General features: G+C 48.7%; 1 protein-coding gene across 1 annotated transcript; it reads right to left on the reverse strand.

Annotated features, from left to right (window-relative positions):
* Window positions 1-11,398: 11,398 nt before the first annotated feature.
* Window positions 11,399-11,943, reverse strand: LOC131482196 (small ribosomal subunit protein uS13). The gene has a single exon (XM_058674184.1). The coding sequence runs from the start codon at window positions 11,905-11,907 to the stop codon at window positions 11,449-11,451; it is 459 nt and encodes a 152-aa protein (XP_058530167.1). The 5' UTR covers window positions 11,908-11,943; the 3' UTR covers window positions 11,399-11,448.
* Window positions 11,944-17,627: the final 5,684 nt, after the last annotated feature.

Genomic DNA, 17,627 nt, shown 5'->3' on the forward strand with positions numbered 1-17,627 from the left:
TCCCTCTCTCTCATTCCGTCACACTGCCTTGAAAATAAACCTATTTTTAATAAAGTTAGCATCTTCCTCTCTGTAATTGGGGTGCACAGAGCTGCCCACTTGTCATTTCCCAGAAACACTTGCCCTGCTGTCCCGAGCTGAGGAGAGTGATAAGCCACAGGGAGGTGTCAGGATTTGTCCAGGATCCACTTTAACACACCAGGAATTTCCTGTGATACCAGTCCCGGATGTCCATACACCAGGCAGCTGCTCTTGGGAAGGCTGGGCCACCCACAGCAGCCACCTGTTACTTGTAGCAGTTTAGACTTTAATGAATCAGAATATTCAGTTTCTCAGCTGCACTAGCCACAGTTCAAGTACTCAAAAGCCAAGGGTAGCAGATGGCTACTGAGCTGGACAGAACAGAATCCATCTCCATGAATGCAGAAGTTCAACTGGGACAGAGCTGATCTAAATTAATTTTCTTTTGTACATAACCTCATCTTGCATAACCTCAACCCCTGACCCATTACTTTGAAAAGCTTAAAGAATATGCACTAATACTACTATGGTGCCTTTCTATAGCCCAAGAAGATACATAGTATAAAATCCTACAATATGCATTTGGATGAGACTTCGGTGAACAATTAACAGATTCTGACTGACATGTTTTTTTTTTTTTACAGAATGTCCATTAATCTTTATTTGATTTGACAAAATCTGCATTATTAAAAGACAAGTAACAAAATCTGAGTTTATACTGAATCTGACAGGTTAAGATCTACAGTATCTAGACTATTTAAGAAGTATCTCCTCAGAGGGAAAATAGCAGTGTCACCTGCAGGTGCTCCTGGCCAACAGGGAGCCCCAGTGGCAGGCGAGCTCCAGCGTGTGCTGCGCACCAAAATCCTCGAGAAATTGCGGACAGCAGCACACTCGACTGGGGGGAGGGGTCCAGGGAACGGAGCCCTGATGGCCAGCACAGAGAATGGGGCCCTGGCAGGTGTTCTTTTCTGTTCCATCCGCAACAGGAAGGCACTGCTGGGCCTCCCCAGCCTGTTGAGCTACACAGATTCTGACAATGAGGCTGATTCCAATATGTCAGGGCTGGGGCCAGTGCCAAGGTGAGAAGGGTAAAGCTGCAGTATCAACATCCCATGTGGGTGCCAGTTTGTGTCCTGGCTGCTCTGCTTCCCATACAGCTCCCTGCTAACGTGCCTAGGAAGGCAGCAGCAGAAGGTCCAAGTCCACGTGGGAGACTTGGCTGGAGCTCCTGGCTTTTGGCTTCAGCCGAGCCCAGCACTGGCCATTGTAGCCATCTTGGAGTGAACCCGTGGATGGAAGATCAGTCTCTCTCTCTCTCTCTCTCTCTCTGCTTCTCCATGCATCTCTAACTCTTTCAAATAAATAACTTCTCAAAAGTGTCTCAAGGCTAATTTGGGGGGTCTTGGCAATGAGGTTCCTTAAGTCTTCAGTAAACCAAATGGCATCAGGTGCTTAATTTCAGGGCATCAATGGATATCTCTAGTAAAGAAACAAACAACAAAAAAAAACACTACCCCGACCCCAAACACTGGTGTTTACAGGAAAGATAAAGGCCCTCAATATCACAGGATAGGACTTTAGAGGACAAGAAAAGCAAAGTCTTGAAACAAAGAGAGTTCAAATCCCATATAATTTAACTACATTTCTATCTGCAATTACTACACGGCTTTGATTGCCAGTGCCAAATCTCAGTATATTTCATTAAAATTAATTTCTTTTTCAACTTATGAGTAGTAGTCATGGCAGCAGAGTTGACTTCTAATAATCCTTGCTCAAAAAATCTGCTATTGCATTTTTCCACAATGCATTTTCCTAAAAGAAGTTAACAATTACTTTGTGGTTTAAACCAGAGGCAACTATAGATGGATTTCACGGGCTGTGGACATCATCATGACTCTCTCAAATTCTTTTCACAGACCAGCAAAGCAAACACACGGGTGACACACGCTAGTTAGTTAAAAGGCTTCTGATGGGCACTAGTGAACACTGGCTCCTTCCTCTTGGCTATGACTCTCGGTCATTCAGAGGGATGCACTGGGAAACAGACTTGAACACAGTATTTGGCTAAGGGGTGTCTTCCCTCACTCTGCACATTTAATGGGCATCAGGTGCTGTGGACACAGCAATTAACATGACAGGTTAAGCCTGTCCTTCATACAGCAGACATTTCAGTCGGTTGGGGTGTGGGGAACAATAAACTGTCTTCCTCCAGGAAGTGATACTTTGGCAGAAGGAGAGTCTGCCCTGTAGCCATCAAGGGTACAGAGTGTCGAGGCAAACACCAGCATCTGGAAGGCTGTGAATGGGCACCCATTATGCACCAGGACAAGCCTCACAGAGACTAAAGAAGTGCAGATGCTACGGGGAGGACAGGAGGATGATGGCAAGGCTGTCTGCACTCGGGAGCATGTGGGCACTGGAACTGTGCCACCTGGGTGAGTCTCGCAGTGCCAGCCAGCAGGTTCCCCAACATAATCCCCTCAAGGCTGGCCATGCAGGTGGAACAACAGTGGGCCTCTCTCGGAACTGCTGGAGGGCTAATGAGTCAACCAGTCCAGCGAACGGGCTCGGCAAGCACTCACAAGTACCCAAGGGTTCGCTGCATTGCCCGTTCCTCAAGGAGACAACCTTACACTGTGGATGATGAATCCCTTCTGACATTTCTGATCTGACTCACAGAAATGGCAGCTTGAGAATTTCTGATCCTCTGGATTCTCTATTTTATTTACAATGGGCAAATAACTATAGATACTCATTTGAAGACATTTTTTTTCTTGACTGATGCAACTGGGGAGAGGCAGGGTGCTGCTAACCGTGCCACGATGCCCATGACAGTTTCCCATGACCCAGGATTATCTGGCCCAAATGATCTACAGTGCAAGCTGTTGAGAAACCCCACTTTACATTAACCAGGGACAAGGACTGATGGTTGTTGATTCCAATGAATTTCTCCTCCATATATCACTCAGTCCCATTCCAAGGAACATGTCCCCAGCTGAAATGTCCCACCTGGGGAGACATCCTTGCAGGTCTTTCGGGGTGCATGCTCTTTGGGTAGCCATTTCAAGAGGAGAGGAGCAGAGTAGGCACTTCAAGGATCACAGAGCCACATCACAACAGGTGAGGAGAGAGGAGGTTTGAGGAAGAGCTGGCCAAGTGCAGCTGGACTTCCTGGGGACGGCCGTCACAGGGCCAGACTGTTCCTTAGCCTGATCACAGCGCGTGTCCCACATACTTCACGCAGCTGTGACCAGGGGAGCAGGGGGGTGCTAAGGGGCCATAGAGGCAGGACAGATGGAGCCAGAGGCAGATTGTGAGACAAGCCAGTCTAGAGGCAGGAGTCAGCCCTGAACATCACAGTGCGTGGCTCAGGCCAGTGCTTTGTTCCTCGTCACTCCAGCCCTGCGCTTTCAGCAGGCCTTACAGACGTGCCTTCTCACCTGCACCCCCAGCAAACTTCAGCATCACACACAGTGCCATCCTCTTACCCACGGCGGCCTTGCAGGACTCGATGCTTTGTAAACACTAAGTGTTTTGTACCGGCAATATTGTCTGCTATTTCTTGTGTGTTTCACTATTTTCACCCCAGTATCTCTCTTTCTCAGTGTGACCTTTCATTTGACATCCCCCAGATTCTGTCCCTTGTTCAACATGAACTTGATTTAAAGAAAACACTTGTGAGAATGTTGATGATCAGCAGCAGTGAGAAGAAATCAGATCAGGAATGCCTTTGTCCCCTACCGTGCCTCAATCTACCCCAACCCTAACTGGCTACAAGGATCACTGGGCCTGCTTTTCTGGCTAATTTTCTTCCTTTTTTTTTTTTTTAATTTTTTTTTTCATTGGAAAGTCAGATAAGCAAAGAAGAGGAGACAGAGAGGAAGATCTTCTGTCTGCTGATTCACTGCCCAAGTAGTCACAACGGCCGGAACTAAACCAATCTGAAGCCAGGAGACCAGAGCCTCTTCCAGATCTCCCACACGGGGGTGCAGGATCCCAAAGCTTTGGGCCGTCCTCGACTGCTTTCCCAGGCCACAAGCAGGGAGCTGGATGGGAAGTGGAGCTGCCAGGATTAGAACCGGTGCCCATATGGGATCCCGGTACATAGGAGACTTTAGCCACTAGGCCACCATGCAGGGCCTTCTGGCTCATTTTCAGGCTGACCTCTTACAGTCCCGGAAGAACAACAAGGAAGCTAGTTTATTGCTTGTTTTTTAGGTTTATGACAGGAATTGATAAGTTCAATAAGCACATGGCACTAGTGTTGGTAAAGAATAAAAGGTACACTTCATAAACGGCTTTTGTTCCACACAAAATCAATCTGGACCTAAATGACTGACTACACAGGTACTATACAGCTACCTGTGAGATGACTTCAAAAAGCCTGCCAAAAGTTGAATTACAGCATAAATTTATCTTGGTGCAAAAAATTCTGAAATCTGGATGTAATCGTTTTTAATCGCACACATTCCATGGACTTCCCAAAGATGGTGATCAAGGAGTGAAGATTTGTGTCTTCCTACACAGTCTGAGGCGCTTGACGCGTCGCAGGCCAAACGACGGGACCCCAACAGATGCAGCAACACACACACAGCACATGTGCAGGAAGCATGACACACCCCACACACGGCCTCCTGCCAGCCCCTCTGCCAGAGGGTCCTGCCTGCTCCCACTTTCTCAAGCACTGCCCGTTTTTGCCATCCACTTTTCGGCAGCTCCGTTTTCCCTGGTGACTTTTAAACATACTCAGCTCTCTAGCCTCATGAGAGCAACTCACCTATACCCGACTACCCTCTCGGTCCTCACCTTCACAGCCAGAAAGCTCTAGAAAAGAGTCGTCCGCTTTGGCTGACTTTGTTTCATTTCTTCTCCCTCCTCAACTCAACACACCAGAATCCCTGTGAGTTTCAGCCCCTGCCTGCCCCGGGCATCTCTAGAGAATGACAGTTACACAGCACAGAACCCCCTCTCTCCAGGGCACAGTTTCCAGATGTGATTTTACACCAACTCTTAGCAACATTCATTGACCACCTTCTCCTTCAAGCGCTGTATCCTCCTGGCTCACCCCTGCTTCCCCAGTCACTCCAGGCTTTCTGCAGAACAATCTCTTCCGCCTGGTTAGTAAATCCTGGAGTTCCTTGAGATTCAGGCCCTCTTTTCCACTTGGATGGTATCTCTCTAGGCCATTTCATCACGCCCAACTCCTGACATACAGGGCTTGCACATGGAGACCATCGGCCCAGACTTCTCCTGCTCTAGGTCCGTACACACAGTCATCCCGTTGACTTATCTCTCATAGCTCATAAGACCCTCAGGCCCAATAAACAGACATTGTCTTCACTTGCCTTCTCTGCCCCAAGTCATTCTGAACTTCTTCATCCCTCCTGGGTGTTCTTGCATGCCTACCTGCCGCCAACTCAAATACCCGGGTTTTGCCTTTTCTTCCTTCCACCAATCATTCACAAGCAAGTGCTGGTTCCACCTGTCTACCTGGTCAGCACACCTTTTCTTCCCTTCCTTCGTTTCTTTCTCTTTTTAAAGATTCATTTATTTTTATTGGAAAGGCAGATACACAGAGAAGAGGAGAGAGAGAGAGAGGAAGATCTTCCGTCTGCTGATTCACTCCCCAAGTGGCCACAATGGCCAGAGCTGAGCCGATCCGAAGCCAAGAGTCAGCAGCCTCATCCAGGTCTCCAGCGTGGGTGCAGGGTCCCAAGGCTTTGGGCCGTCCTCGACTGCTTTCTCAGGCCACAAGCAGGGGGCTGGATGGGAAGCAGGGCCACCAGGACACAAACTGGCGCCTATATGGGATCCCAGGCATGCAAGGCAAGGACTTTAGCCACTAGGCTAGCGTGCCAGGCCCCATTTCTCTTTTTTAAAAAAGAATGGCATGGAGAGAAAAGGAGGGAAAATCTTCAACCTCCTGGTTCACTCCCCAGGTGCCAACAACAGCTGGGACTAAACCAGGCTGAAACCAGAAGCCGAGAAGTCCGCCTGGGTCTACCATGCAGATGGCAGGAACCCAAGCACTTGCACCCTCACCCAATTCCTCCCAGAGTACACACCTGCAAGAAGCCAAAATAAAAGCAAAGCTGGGACTTGAACCCAGGAACCCTGATATGGAACTCGGGTGGCCCAGGCTGCGACCCAGTTGTTGCTCCTCCACAGAGCCCACCCCTTAGCACTTCTTAGGGTCACCCACTTGTCTGGTACGCAAGCTCCTCCCCACTGCTTTGTTGTTGCCACCTGCACGTCCTGGACCACCCATTTGGTCGTCCTGCCTCTAAGGAACCCAGGGGTGAGACAGGCTGAATCTACTAAAAATTTCAGAAAGTCCAACTTTCTAGCATAGTTTGGAAAAACTTCCCTGATGTGGCCCTGTGTGCGTATCTTGTCGCCATCTCTCAGACCACCTTTCCGGCCCCCCATCAAAGTACCACACACACACCACCTGCTGGGTGTGCCCTCTGTCCAGCTGCAATGTCCTGCTCTCCCACCTCCAGCCTCTCAGGTATTTTCAATCTCTCGGTTATCAACCAAAACACCTCTGCAAGTTCTTCTTGGCTTCACTGGCCACCCTCCTCCAGGACCTGTCGGGGGCCACTGCTGCGTGTTTCCTCTTTACCATCCGATGCACATGGCCTTGGCGCCGAGATGAGGAACTGTCTTGCTTGCTACAGTACAACCAGTACCTGCCACAGGTCTTGGCATCTGACAGTCACTTGACAAATATTTGTTTAAACAGCAAAAGCCTTGATTTCATTGGCATTATGAGTAAAGGGCTCTTTACACAATATTTGGAGGAAAAGACACATTTAACCAATTGATAATCTTCTAATCTGAGAAACACAATGACATGTTTAAATATCCAGACTGGAAAAAAAAAAAAAAAAGAATGAGCCAACATTTAAAAGTTTCCTGTTTGAGAGAAATAACGGAAGTTTAATCTTAAAGCCAACAGCTTGTAAGTGCTGGGTCCAGTAAGGGGATGGGATGAGCATGCAGAACTTAAAAAACAACAAACTGACTTGTAGTTTTAGTAGTGATCACGGGGTCTGTGCTGTGACAGAGGTGAAACCTTCATTTGGGACCCTCATATCCTGAATCTGAGCGCTGGTTCCAGTGCTGGCTGCTCTGTTTGCAGTCCAGTTTCAGGATCTCTGTCCCAGGAGGCAGCAGATGATGGCCCAAGGGCGTCGGCCCTGGCTGCCGGCTGCTCATGGCGGAGGCCTGAATGGAGTTCTAGGCTTCTGGCTTCTGCCTGGTCTCACCTGGTGTTGCAGGCATTTGGGGAGTAAGCCATTGGATGGAAGCTCTGTGTGTGTGTGGGGGGGGGACTATACCTTTCAAATAAATACATATCTTAAGTACTAACATTATTACTTTAGGGGCTGGCATTGTGGCATAGTAGGTAAAGCTACAGCCTGTGACGCCAGCATCCCATATGTCCCAGCTGCTTCCATTCTAATTTAACTCCCTACGAACTGCCTGGGAATGTAGCAGAAGAGAGCTCAAGTGCACGGATCCCTGCCACTGGTGCGGGAGACCTTAAAGAAGTTCCTGGCTTGGCCCAGCCCTGACTGTTGCAGTCCCCTAGGGGATGAACCAGTGCACAGGAGATTCCTCTTTCTGTCCCCCCCTCTTTTCTTCTGTAATTCAGAATTCCCAAACACATAAAACAAATGCTTTTAAAAAATAGTTCTGTGTGGCAAGAAAGGCTGCAAATCTAGGAGCATGGCATGCGTTTGCAGGGTGCAGTAGGTGAACTCATATGCCACCTTTTGCAAACATTTAACAAATACTTGCTAGCCAACTGCTTTACAAGCTGGCTTCTAATCACATCACTAAGCAGATTTTTTTTTTATTGCCTCCCTACTGTCAACATGGCAGGAGCAGAGCAAAGGGAAGGTTCCAGGAAGGACCGCCCCGAGTCTTCTCTTTGCCTGTGCCCGTCCTTGCCCGGAGGAGTCCAGCAGCTCATCTCCCAGCCCACACCCTGGGTGGGACCACCTCTCAGCATCTTCCCTGCCCCAGCGCTCCCCCACAACAACCCCAACTCTGCCTCAAGAGCCTCCTACCAGGATCTCTGCCTCTTCCCCCTCTCCATGCTCACGGGGCACCTTCTGCGGACTTTTTGACAGAAGGTTGGAGAGCTAGAAGAAAAGAAACCAGCCAACTCCTGTTCTGCTAATTCTGTCCAGTAATAAAATGAGTAACTGCTGGCCAGTGACACAGCTCCTCCAGGCACCCACAGGGAAGGAGTCACACCCAGGGCCCACACCACACGGTCTCTGTGTGTATACTTCCTGAACAGAGGACACTGACGGACAGTGATCGAGAACCACAACACTGGCTGCCTCTAGGTGAGGAGGCCCACGAGGGAACATGATGGGAGGATGGAAACCTTCCATGTAGCTTGGCATCACGACTCAGTGGGTTACGTTGCCACCTTTGATGCCACCATCCCACATGGGAGCTGATTTGAGGTCCCAGCAGCTTCACTTCAGACCCAGCTCCCTACCAAAGGCCTGGGAAAGCAGTACAGCATGCAGGCGCAAGTGCTTGGGCCACAGCAGCCACCTGGGGTGTGAGTCAGTGCATGGACGCTCAGGCTCTGTCCTTCCTTCTCCCTCCTTTCCTTCCTCTTAACTCTAACATTCAAATAAATCTTAAAAAGAGAGAGAGAGAGAGAAAGAGAAAGGTTCCATGTCCTGGAGGGGGTGGGTGACACATGTACGTGAATGCATCAACACTTGCCTGACTATACATTTCACTGCATGCAAATTTTACCTCATGAGCCCAGCGCCATGGCCTAGCGGCTAGAGTCCTCGCCTTGAACGCACCAGGATCCCATATGGGCGCTAGTTCTAATCCCAGTGGTTCCACTTCCCATCCAGCTCCCTGCTTGTGGCCTGGGAAAGCAGTCGAGGACGGCCCAAAGCCTTGGGACCCTGCATCCGCATGGGAGACCTGGAGGATGTTCCTGGCTCCTGGCTTCGGATTGGCGCAGCACCAGCCATTGCGGCCACTTGGGGAGTGAATCATCGGATGGAGGATCTTCCTCTCTGTCTCTCCTCTTCTCTGTATATCTGACTTACTAATGAAAATAAATCTTTAAAAAAAAAACAAATTTTAGCTTGGAAGAAAATCTACAAATAGATACTGAATCCTAGTTTATGAGGCATATTGGAGAAGTTATTGATGTTTACGACTTACTTGACCACACAGGAAAAAAATATATCAGATCAGGGAATGCCATAGCAGAGGAAGGGGAACAGAACAAACCGGACAACTACCCCAGCCAAACTCTGGGTGAATGGAGAGTCTAAGTTCGACTGTGGCAGCCAGGGGACACGGGAAGTGTTCCCTCATCCTTGGATGGGCAAGATCAACAGCATCTTAGAACTATCAAAACCACCTGCACAGAACACTTGGCGCATGCGCCACATTGGGACCCTGGGCTGATATCGCGTGCCATTCCCCATCTCCGGCTTTGGGGGCAGTTGGGAAGCTGGATAGGGTTTCTCCCCTGATTTCTTCCCTTCCCCAAGAAACAGGAAGAAGAAATAGAAAATCTGGAAACAATGATCACACCCAATTTCCCTACCCCTCATCCTTCCCACCCTGATCAACTATGGAAACCTCATCTAAAATAAAAATTACAAAACATTAAAGAAAAGATTGGGTATAGTATGTGTGGAAAGAGAGAGATGAAGAGAGAAACAAGAAAACAATGAGACAGGTTAATGACAGGGTGTGGTGTGGTAGAAAGAACACAGGAATTCACTGGGAAATTCTGTTAGTCGGCCTGCCCGAAATGTCTCCTACTGAAATAAGCAGACAGGTTTGGCCTGGTGGACAACATGCTGGTTTGGGAGACTCACGGCACAAACAAGAGTGCCTGGGTTCAAGCCCTTTGGCTAATACACCCCTGGGAGGCAGCAAGTACTGGCTTGCACACCGGTTCCCCATCGTCTCGGCGATAGCTGTGTTGAGTTCCCGGCTCCTAGCTTCATGCTGCTGCAGGCAATCAAGCAGTGAACCTGCAGGTGGGGGAATCTCTCTCACATCTCTCAAATAAAGGTTTCAAATTGTTTTCATGTACAATAACATACAAGTTACTTATAAAAAAAAAAAAAGAAAACCCATAGACCAAAAAGTAAAAAGCTGTCAGAAAACGAAAGATCTAAACAAAGAAAGATGTTCTGTGCTCATGGAACACAAGAGGCCCAGACACACACTACAAATAAACTTTGAAATTTTATTATAAACACTCATAGAAGATCACATACTGGGGCCAGCACTAACACCAGCAGATAAAGCTCTTACGTGCAGCGCCAGCATCCCGTAGGAGTGCAGGGCAGAGTCTCGGCTGCTCCACTCCCAGCCAGCTCTCTGTTAAAGCAGCAGGGGATGGCTCAAGTGCTTGGGTCCCTGCACCTATGTGGGAGACCTGGATGAGGCTCCTGGCTCCTGGTTTCAGACTGGCCCAGTCCGAGCCCTTGCTGCCATTTGGGGTGTGAACCGGTGGAGAATCTTTGCCTCTCCCTCTCTCTGTAACTGTATCCTATAAATCTATTTTTTAAAATTAATCACATACTGTATGGCCTCTTTTATGTAACAGGTCCAAAATTGGAAAGTTCATGGAGACAGAGAGCAAACTAATGGCTGTCCTGGACTGTGGTGAGAACATGTGTTAGGGTGAGTTTTGACTGCAAATAGAGGCAGGATTTCTTTTCACTGACAATTTTCTAAAATCGATGGTGGTGATGGCTGTAAAACCCTGTGGAGATACTCCAAAACGCTGCGGTGTACACTTCCTGGGTGGGTGGATGGTTCTGGGAACCACCTCCAGACAAAGCTGCTCAAAACGGAAATGGCACCTCCAGGGGTTCCCCACCTCTCAACGCCCCCTTCCTCCTCATCCACTGCTCCTCTCCACCAACTACCTGGCCTTTATACTTGTGATTCTTACTTAGAACATTCTATTCTAAATTATCTTAACTGGGGTCACAGTTTTCACTGTCAATTCAAACAAATTCGCCTGGGAGAAAAATGTTCCTGTTTTGTCCCTTCTGAAGCCTAAGGTGACGGTGACTTCTTTTTTTTTTTTTTTTGGTGACGGTGACTTCTTCCAAAGGACAGGATTTAACCACCCCAATGACGGGACAAATGGCTGTTGTGCGCCATCTGGTGGAGAGTGTTGAAAATGCATACAGTCATGGACACCCAAGGTTCAACCACAGCAAAACAGGAACACATGTCATACTGGGGATTGAGGATTCTGGGGTTTTGATTTTCCTTTTCAACATGATGGTTGTCTTGTTTTAAAATTACAATAAAATTGACTTAACATATACTTTCTTTTTTTTTTTTTTTTTTTTTTTTATATAAACTATTTATTAACAGAAAAGGCCCGCCGACTCATTTCTTCTTGGACACACCCACAGTGCGGCCCCGGCGGCCAGTGGTCTTGGTGTGCTGGCCTCGGACACGGAGGCCCCAGAAGTGGCGCAGCCCTCTATGTGCCCTGATCTTCTTCAGCCGCTCCAGGTCCTCGCGGAGCTTGTTATCCAGACCGTTGGCCAGAACCTGACTGTATTTGCCATCCTTCACATCCTTCTGTCTGTTCAAGAACCAGTCCGGGATCTTGTACTGTCTGGGATTCTGCATGATGGTGATCACCCGCTCCACCTCATCCTCAGTGAGTTCTCCTGCCCTTTTGGTGAGGTCAATGTCTGCTTTTCTCAGCACCACGTGAGCGTACCTTCGCCCCACACCCTTAATGGCCGTGATGGCAAAGGCTATTTTGCGCCGCCCATCGATATTCGTGTTGAGGACTCGCAAAATGTGCTGAAACTTCTCAGGGATCACTAGAGACATGGCGGTGCTGAAGACGGCGGCGTGTAGGCCTCCTGTGGAAGAACATATACTTTCAAATGTGCAGTTTAATGGGTTCATAAAGTTGTCAACAACCTCTTTCTAGTTCCAAATTGTGCTGCCATACCTAAGGCCACACTCCACCCCCTGCCGTCATCACGAGTCCACTATGTATTTTGCAATCTACGACCTCTGGATTCTTCCATCTGGAATATTTTTAGGATCATTCATACTGCATTATGCATTGGTACTCCATTCTTTCCATGGCTAGATAATATATACGTCACATTTTGTTTATTCATCATTTTACCACTTGGCTATTACGAACGTGCAAGTTTTTATCGGGATGCCTCCCTTCAATTATTTCGGGTGTTAAGTGACAAGGGAATCTCTAGGTCACATGGACATTGTTAATCTTCTGGGGCATCAACAAGCTCTTTTCCATTGGGAACTATTATCCCTCCATTTCCTTGCCAACTCCATTTATTTTCTGTTTTTTTTTTTAAATATTGCTGCAGCCTTCTTCTGGGGCATGCAGTGGTTCCTGGAAGTGACATGGAGTTGAATTTCCTGCACTGAACAGCTTTTCTTGTAACTGTTGAACATCTGGATGTCTTCTCCAGAGAACTGTCCAGTTAGGTGTGTGCCAAGTAACATTGCATTTTTGGTAATATATTTTTAAATGAAGGGATTTTGCTTTACACAAGTGTTTCCACACAAAATTCCCTTAGTCCGGATGAAAATGAATTCAGAAGGCTATCTTCTTGGACATGCTGCTGCAGACAAGTCCTCTGGCGGCGATTCCTTCCTGTTGAGGCAGACACCAGCAGGGTGGTGCACTGTCGGAACACCTCGAGCAGGACAGCTGGGACAGCAGAGGCCTGTGGGATCCTGTTGAGAAGAGGTATCAGGAAAGAGGAGGCAGAAGGCCTCTCACCCAGAGTGCACTCTTGCCCCCAGCGAGTCTCTGGATGTGCTTCCATGCTCTCCTTGATGGTGGGAAACATCTGTACTCTGTCTGGTAATTAGCCCAAGGCCGACAGTATTCCTTGTCTATTCCCAACTTCAGTAATGCTTTGATCAGGTCATCTTATTAGCCTCCTTGGACTCTCTGTTCCCAGACATGATCTAATTCTGAGTTGTGCCTGAACTATTGTTTTACTATCTGTATAACAACTGAAGCCCTGGAAACATTGCCAGTTGCCCAAGAGAGTACTGTCCCCCCATTTCTTTTTGGTCGTATCTCCTCCCCAGGAACCCACAAGGTAAACTTGCAGTGCACGGCTCCTCTCAGAGCAACACTTGAAGCCCTTGGCTCTGACCCTCCCCATCAAGGCGTCCAACAAAGTTCCGGCCCAGGACTTCCCTTTTCAAATGGCGCTGAGGGCACTGTGTGGCTGGAGACCATGCATCCATGGTATCTGCTACGCCCTGGAAGTGGTCTGGTCCTCCAGCCCATCCACCCAGAGGTCTGCGTGGTTCCTAGGGTGATGGTTACCGAGAGACGAGGCCAAATGTAAGGTAAGCAGGCAGGGCCTGTGGGCACCACCCTTAGGGAAGACACGAATGTGGGGCAGGATTTTCAGCCTCCCCAGCTGTGATCTCAACAAAGCCTCTTCCTTTATATGGTACCCTCAGGTCTTTGGTGAGAGCAGTAGAAAATGGACTAATACTGCTGCTACTGGCCCTTATGTTTACACCTAAACATGGAGTTGGTTCAGGGTCAGATGCTGCAGGACACTGACAAGCCATGGTCACTGGCAAGAATGTGGGGGCAGTACTGCACCAGCAGGTGCGCAATGCCAAGGACAATGTGTTAGGAGCACTCAGAGGGTTAATGATGTCCAGGTGCCTGTGAGACAGTGGGAGGCCAAGCAGGTGAGTGGATTCCCCGTGAAGATGTAACACTCCTGAAACACAGTCCTCTGGAGGATAACAAAGGACACAAGGTGTGGCTCCGGGAGTGGGTGGCCATCGTGTGCTACCATTTACGGCTCCTCCATCTGAGTCAGACCAGAGGACTCATAGGTTAGGGTGCTGATTAGACACTGAAATGTCCTGTGTATCAAGGCCTGTAGTCCATAAAGAAAACACAAAGGTGGGGTACAAAGTGACACTGGGAAGGAAACTAGCTGGGGTATCAGAGAGCAGATCCTCAGTGGACATGAAGTTCCGGTCCTGGCTCCACTTCTGATCCAGCTTCCTGCTAATGCGCACCATGAAAGGCATTAGTCAACAGCTCAAGTACTTGGGTCCTTGCCACACACATGGCAACACAAGATTGAGTCAGAGCCTCTTGGATATGGAGGGACTTGAGGAGGGAATGGGTAGAAGGAAAATATCTGTCTCACTTTCTCTGGCTTTCAAATAAAGCAGTAAGGAAAGAAATTAACACCCTGAAGTACCAAAAACAACAAAAAAAGGAATTGCATTAATACGAAATGGTGAAATGGGGGGAGGGACACAAAATAGAAAAACACTATCAGGAAAGAAGGTGATAGGGTACCATCCCTGTTGAGAATGCACACTCAGGCACTAAGTGCCATTTGATGGATCCATGAGGTTTACAGGACAGAATGCAAGACATCAAGCTTCCGCCACAAACCAGTGGCATAGGAAGAAAAGAGGGGAGGATGTCTCTAGTTTGACATCCCCCTAAGTCTAGGAGACGTGAGTCAAAGTTAGGAGACATGAGTCAAAAACACAACATTAGAACCCTGCATTTTGATATGAATAAACCAACTTTTAAAGACATTTGGGAGCCAACAGAGCTCTCTGACCATCTGTGGTGTTGTGGGTAAGCTGCTATGTTTTGAAGCATGCGTACCAACGTGGATGTGGAGTGGGGATGATGACACCAGAATATCCTTTATAACCTCTCAGCAAAGAAAAAGGAGAAAAGAACAAATGCAGCAAAAAGCATGATTATCACTGAGTCTGTATGACAAGCCTATAAATATTGATAAATTCTTGTTTCCAGTTTATCATTTTAAAACTGCATAGTCAAGAATTCAAAATCTGGCACAGTGGCACCACAGGCTAATCCTCTGCCCTGTAACACTGGCATCCCATACGGGCACCAGTTTGTACCTCAGCTGCTCCATTTCCCATCCAGCTCCCTGCTTGTGGCCTGGGAAATCAGTCGAGGACGGCCCAAGTCCTTGGGACCCTGCACCAGTGTGGGAGACCTGGAGGAGGTCCTGGCTCCCAACTTCAGATGGCCTCCACTCTTGTCATTATGGCCATCTAGGGCCCAGCAGCGTGGCCTTGCGGCTGGGGTCCTCGCCTTGAACGCCCCGGGATCCCATATGGGCACCGGTTCTGGTCCCGGCAGCTCCACTTCCCATCCAGCTCCCTGCTTGTGGCCTGGGAAAGCAGTCGAAGAGGGCCCAAAGCTTTGGGACCCTGCACCCGCGTGGGAGACCCGGAGGCAGTTCCGGGTTCCCGGCTTCAGTCATTATGGCCATCTGGGCAGTGAACCAGCGGATCAAAGATCTCTATCTTCTCTCTGTAACATCTGCCTTTTCAATAAAAATAAAGGCACTTCAGAAACACAGCTCAGTGGAGGAAAAGATCCACACTCTTCAAATCTTTAAGTTTTATCTTTTTTTTTTTCTAAAAAAAGAGTTATTTATTTTTATTGGAAAGGCTTATTTACAGACAGCAGAAGAGACAGAAAGATCTTCCATCCACTGGTTCACTCACAAGTGGCCACAACAGCCAAAGCTGAGTTGATCTGAAGCCAGCAGCCAGCAGCCTCTTCTGGGTCTCCCATATGGGTAAGGGTCCCAAGGCTTTAGGCCGTCCTTGACTGCTTTCCCAGGCCACAAGCAGGGAGCTGGATGGGAAGTGGAGCAGCCAGGACATGAACTGGCACCCATATAGGGTGCTGGCACTTGCAGGCACAGGATTAGCCAACTGAACCAGTGTATTGCCCCCCAAAATAAATAAATCCTTAAAATAATTCCTAAACCTTTCAAGGAACTTGTTAGGAAGATGGTGTTTAACAAGTTCTCACACCTTTGCGCCCTTGTTCCCTTGTCTCCATGTTCCTTATCTGTGTGTATCCATGATAACCAATGTCACAGTCATCAACAGGTTTATCAGCTTGGGTATCTGTTCCCAACCCCGCTACGGGCAGCCGTGATACCCTGGTTCTTTTCATGCCACTGCTCTGTATAAATTCATCTAAGAAGCTGGTAGCTGTGTGACATCATTGAGTGCAGACACCTCATCGCACTCCAACCTGCCATCACTGGACTCACGTTCCTGAACACGTTTGCCCACTGCTGCCATCACAGCAGTATGAACTTGCACCAGGTTCCTAAGGTTCTCTGGCTTGTTGGAACCCAGACTCCATCTCCCAGGAGCGGGACTCCTGAGTCACAGCACTGATGAACACGAGAGTTGAAATACCTGTACTCTAACAGATGTTCTAGTTTCCGAACTCTCTCAGGATGTATTCCTAGAAATGTCATATTCTTGCCAGTGTACAAACCCCATGAATATTTGGCCCTGCCTCCCCTGTGAAGTGCGAATCAGGACAAACAGGCATTTTATGCCCCAAGATGAACCAATAACAACGAGGCAACCCATCCTGTCCTGGTCCCCACACCAAGACACTCCTGTGAGCATAGAACTCCCTAATTTTGAAAAAAGGGGCTACCTCTCACTTTAAGAGTGCTGGTGTCCAGAATACATTGACACCACCTTCGTGTGAAGTAGAATTGTTATTTTTCACTAGCAAAAGATGAACATCATCTTACAGGCTTTTTTCTCTTTAAAAAATTTTTTAAAAAATATTAAATGTCAAATAGCTGAGTTGGTTTCCTTGAAATGATTCCTCTGCATTTAAAAGAAAAGAATTGCAAGGCAAGCATCTGACCTCGCAGCTCCATTCAGAGTGGGGGTCTCAGAGGCACTCCTAGCCCCAAGCTCCGGCCAAGGTGCACCCTGAGAAACCAGTGGATGACCGCTCAAGGACTGGGGCCCCTGCCACCCAGGGGGAGACCTAGACTCAGTTCCTAGCGTCTGGCTGTGGCCTGACCCAGCCCCAGCTGGTGCGCGCAAATAGAGAAATGCTGCATTGCTGAGACATGAGCCACTCACCGTCTCACTCGGCCACTTAAAGTGTCCAGCTCACAGTTTGCCTATATTCAAGAGTTTTGTGACCATCATCACGAGCAATTTTAGAACAAATTCTTCCTCCTCAAAAAGCCTGTGTCCACTGGCAGTCCTGCTCTCCCCAGAGGGGCTTAATGGCAACTTGAGGGAACCCTTCTGCTCCACGGGGCCCACAAGGCGGAGGGCTGGAGAGGGAAGGGGCAAAGGAAGATGAGAACTGGACGACAGCACGAGGGCCGAGGAGAGACGCTGGCTCAGCAAATCATAAAAAGAAAAAATTGAAAGAAAAGAGGCCTACTTACAAGAACAGACGCCCTAAGGCCGCTCTCGTTCTGCGCCTGCGCGCCGAGCGTTGCCGCCTGTAGTCCCACGACTGCGCCTGCGCCCTGAGCCCCGCCAGGAGTGCTGCACCTGCGCAGTTGCCACCGGCATGGGGTCGGGGCGCTCGCGGCCGGGAGGCAGCCGGGCTGAGGTAATCGGCGGTCATCAGAGAAAAATCAGGGACAAGGCATGTTTGTGGCTGCTCGACGCATCGTCTGTGTGAGGCCTGAGTCGCACCGCCATGAGCTCAGAGCGACCCTGCCAGCATCAGCTCGCAA

Source organism: Ochotona princeps, chromosome 16 (genome assembly GCF_030435755.1).
Source record: "Ochotona princeps isolate mOchPri1 chromosome 16, mOchPri1.hap1, whole genome shotgun sequence".
Taxonomy (NCBI): Eukaryota; Metazoa; Chordata; class Mammalia; order Lagomorpha; family Ochotonidae; genus Ochotona; species Ochotona princeps.

What these genes read in the sequence shown, in the direction of transcription:
- LOC131482196 (XM_058674184.1), bottom strand. Translation starts at nt 11,907, where the DNA reads ATGTCTCTAGTGATCCCTGAGAAGTTTCAGCACATTTTGCGAGTCCTC.